Source organism: Berghia stephanieae, chromosome 6 (genome assembly GCF_034508935.2).
Source record: "Berghia stephanieae isolate SIO BIC M18660-M18661 chromosome 6, UCSD_Bste_1.3, whole genome shotgun sequence".
NCBI lineage: Eukaryota > Metazoa > Mollusca > Gastropoda > Nudibranchia > Aeolidiidae > Berghia > Berghia stephanieae.
Window position 1 is genome coordinate 38,493,874 of NC_088365.1, and position 2,500 is coordinate 38,496,373.

The window sequence follows — 2,500 nt, forward strand, 5'->3', positions numbered from 1 at the left end:
CCGTATAACATCAGGGGGTAAGTCCGTTTATTATTTTGAGACCATCCCAGTGATCAGGAAGTGTTATGGACATGTTTGTAATTGTTTTGCAAATGTGTTTTTTCTGCAAATTAACTTTATTTATATCTGTGGATGTCAATCACATGTAGATTTCAGTTCCAAGGACTGTGCAATGTCCACATCAGCTGCATTAGACTTCATTAGTGAACACGAAGAGGGCCACCACCCATTACCAGACTACCAAGTGGATAGAAACTCCGTCAAGTTTGTCAATAATTTTCAGAACATCATCTGCAATATTCGAACTATAGGTAGTATTGAGATGTTGCTTATAAAGATATAAGCATGAATCACATAACATTAACTGAGACGTTTCTTGTTAGAAATCGGATATGCTTCCATGCTGAATTTAAACACATGCCTGTATCTTTGGAGGTGATTTAATAAACCTATATATACAAATGCTTGATGCTTCTCACTTATCAGTTTTGATTGTTTAATCAAATGTTGCGAAATTGCCTAAATTATTTCATTACTCATGACAAAATCTTTACGATATGTGTGGCAGATTGTGTAATGAATAGCTACATTAACACATTGCTTCTTAATGCCCCTGATTGCGTCCGCTAAAATCCAACATCGTGCTTCTCATTGCGCTCAGATGCGCCCGCTAAGCTATGGAACAGGTTCAATATTTTGAAGCTCACTTAAGGAAGGAGAATACCTTTGGGGGTTTGTAGCCAGTATCCTGGATGATTTTTAAAAACTAAAATCTACCTGAAGCTTGGAAGATGGCATTTGATTTATAAACTTCTTTGGTCTTTAAAAGTGCTTTAGATAAACTGCAACCGATAATGAATGTGGCAAGATTTTATAAAATAATATATTATATGATTTTTAAAAAAGGATAATACAATAAAAAATATATATGTTTTTGTACTTAATTATTTTTTTCAATGTTGTACTTGTCACAAACATGCAAGTCATATATCAAATTAATGAGAATTCATTTCGGTAAATATTTTTGTGTGAAATAAGGTCAGTTTTTCATAAGAGTAATGTCCCTTGGCTTGGTTGTTCAAGGTTAAAAGAGAAAAAAATTTATTGGGACGCAATAGGTAAACGTCTCTTTACATAACGTTAAAATATTCATCTTGATGATAACATATTTTCAATAGACTGAAAAGGATAAGATGAGTGAAAACTATTCCAATATTCGTAATAACGATAATACTTTATTGTTTTTAAAGGTACAATATATATATATATATATATATATATATATATATATATATATATATATATATATATATATATATATATATATATATATATATATTATATATATATATATATGAGCCAAGGTCAAAAGGTGCCCGTCTGATACCAGTGTTAAGAAAATTTGATTTTTACTTAATTATGGGCTGTTTTCATTGGGTTAATGCTTGTAATCAATTGATAATATGAAGAAGAGATAAAATGAGATAGCTCAACATACTCTGTTCAACAGAATATGAAATAAACAACTTGAAAGTGAAATTTGAATGCTGTTTGGCATGTGCTTAAAACGAGGTCAACGCATCACCTTTTTAGAAATCATGTAGAAATTAGATGTGATGTTTTACCCCCTTTGATTGAAATTTGACTAATAGTATAAAGTCAAAATATACTTTTAAACGCAATTGCAGTATATTACATATCTGATTAAGTTTCATATAGAGTTCTTAAAAAGTTGGTGTTGCTTGTGACCTTTGGTGTCATCAAACACAGCACAATACTAAGACTCGACATGAAACTTTAAAGCTCATATTTAATGTTTATAAAATGTTTTATTATGAGAAAAAAGCATAGATTTACTATCTGAACTCAAATCTTAGAGTAAATATATACCGTTTTGCCGATATTGAGGCTTATTGGTTTTGGTGTCATTTGTCACAAGCAACACGGCATGCGTGAACACGTGGAAGTTTGTTTCGTTAAATGGCGATTCGCAATTTTGATCCACCCTTCTTACCAGTCTTTGAAGTGCAGCACTTTCATTTGCCTTTCCAGCGTGGCTCCAGGCAGAAAAGGTAAGTTGAACTTTGGTGTCATCGCTATTTTACATTGTCACAAGCAACACTTGATATTGGATATTACAAAGTGCCACCAAAAAATTATGTTTTCAGCTGTTATTCTATTTACAAATATGATATTATGACATCTCACATAAGACTGTGATTTTGACACAATTAATTATTTCCTTGTAATTCTAATTTTTTATGTTTCATGGTTGTATCAATCAAGAAAAAAAAAAACTCAAGCTTTTGACGAATCCAGATAAAAGAAGGGTTGTCAAGAAATTTGATTTGATTTACTATTAACACACTAAATTACTACAAACTAGCAGATTTGAGTAGTGGGGTGATGGTTACCGTATGGTTACATGAATTCATTACCATGGCTGATATTTATCTAGTGTTTGTGTGACTTCTGGTACTTTTTGTGACCATTGGTGTCA

General features: G+C 31.5%; 1 protein-coding gene across 4 annotated transcripts in view; it reads left to right on the forward strand.

The window, feature by feature from the left end:
* The window catches only part of LOC144975002 (uncharacterized), a 39,918-nt gene that overhangs the window by 19,195 nt on the left and 18,223 nt on the right, over window positions 1-2,500 (forward strand). For 3 of the 4 annotated variants that reach the window (XM_078918641.1, XM_078918642.1, XM_078918643.1), the window contains exon 3: window positions 150-311. The exons of the other annotated variant lie outside the window; for it this stretch is intronic. In XM_078918641.1, the coding sequence (XP_078774767.1) occupies window positions 150-311 (162 nt within the window). The remainder of the gene's footprint in view (window positions 1-149; window positions 312-2,500) is intronic. 4 annotated transcript variants of the gene reach the window in all.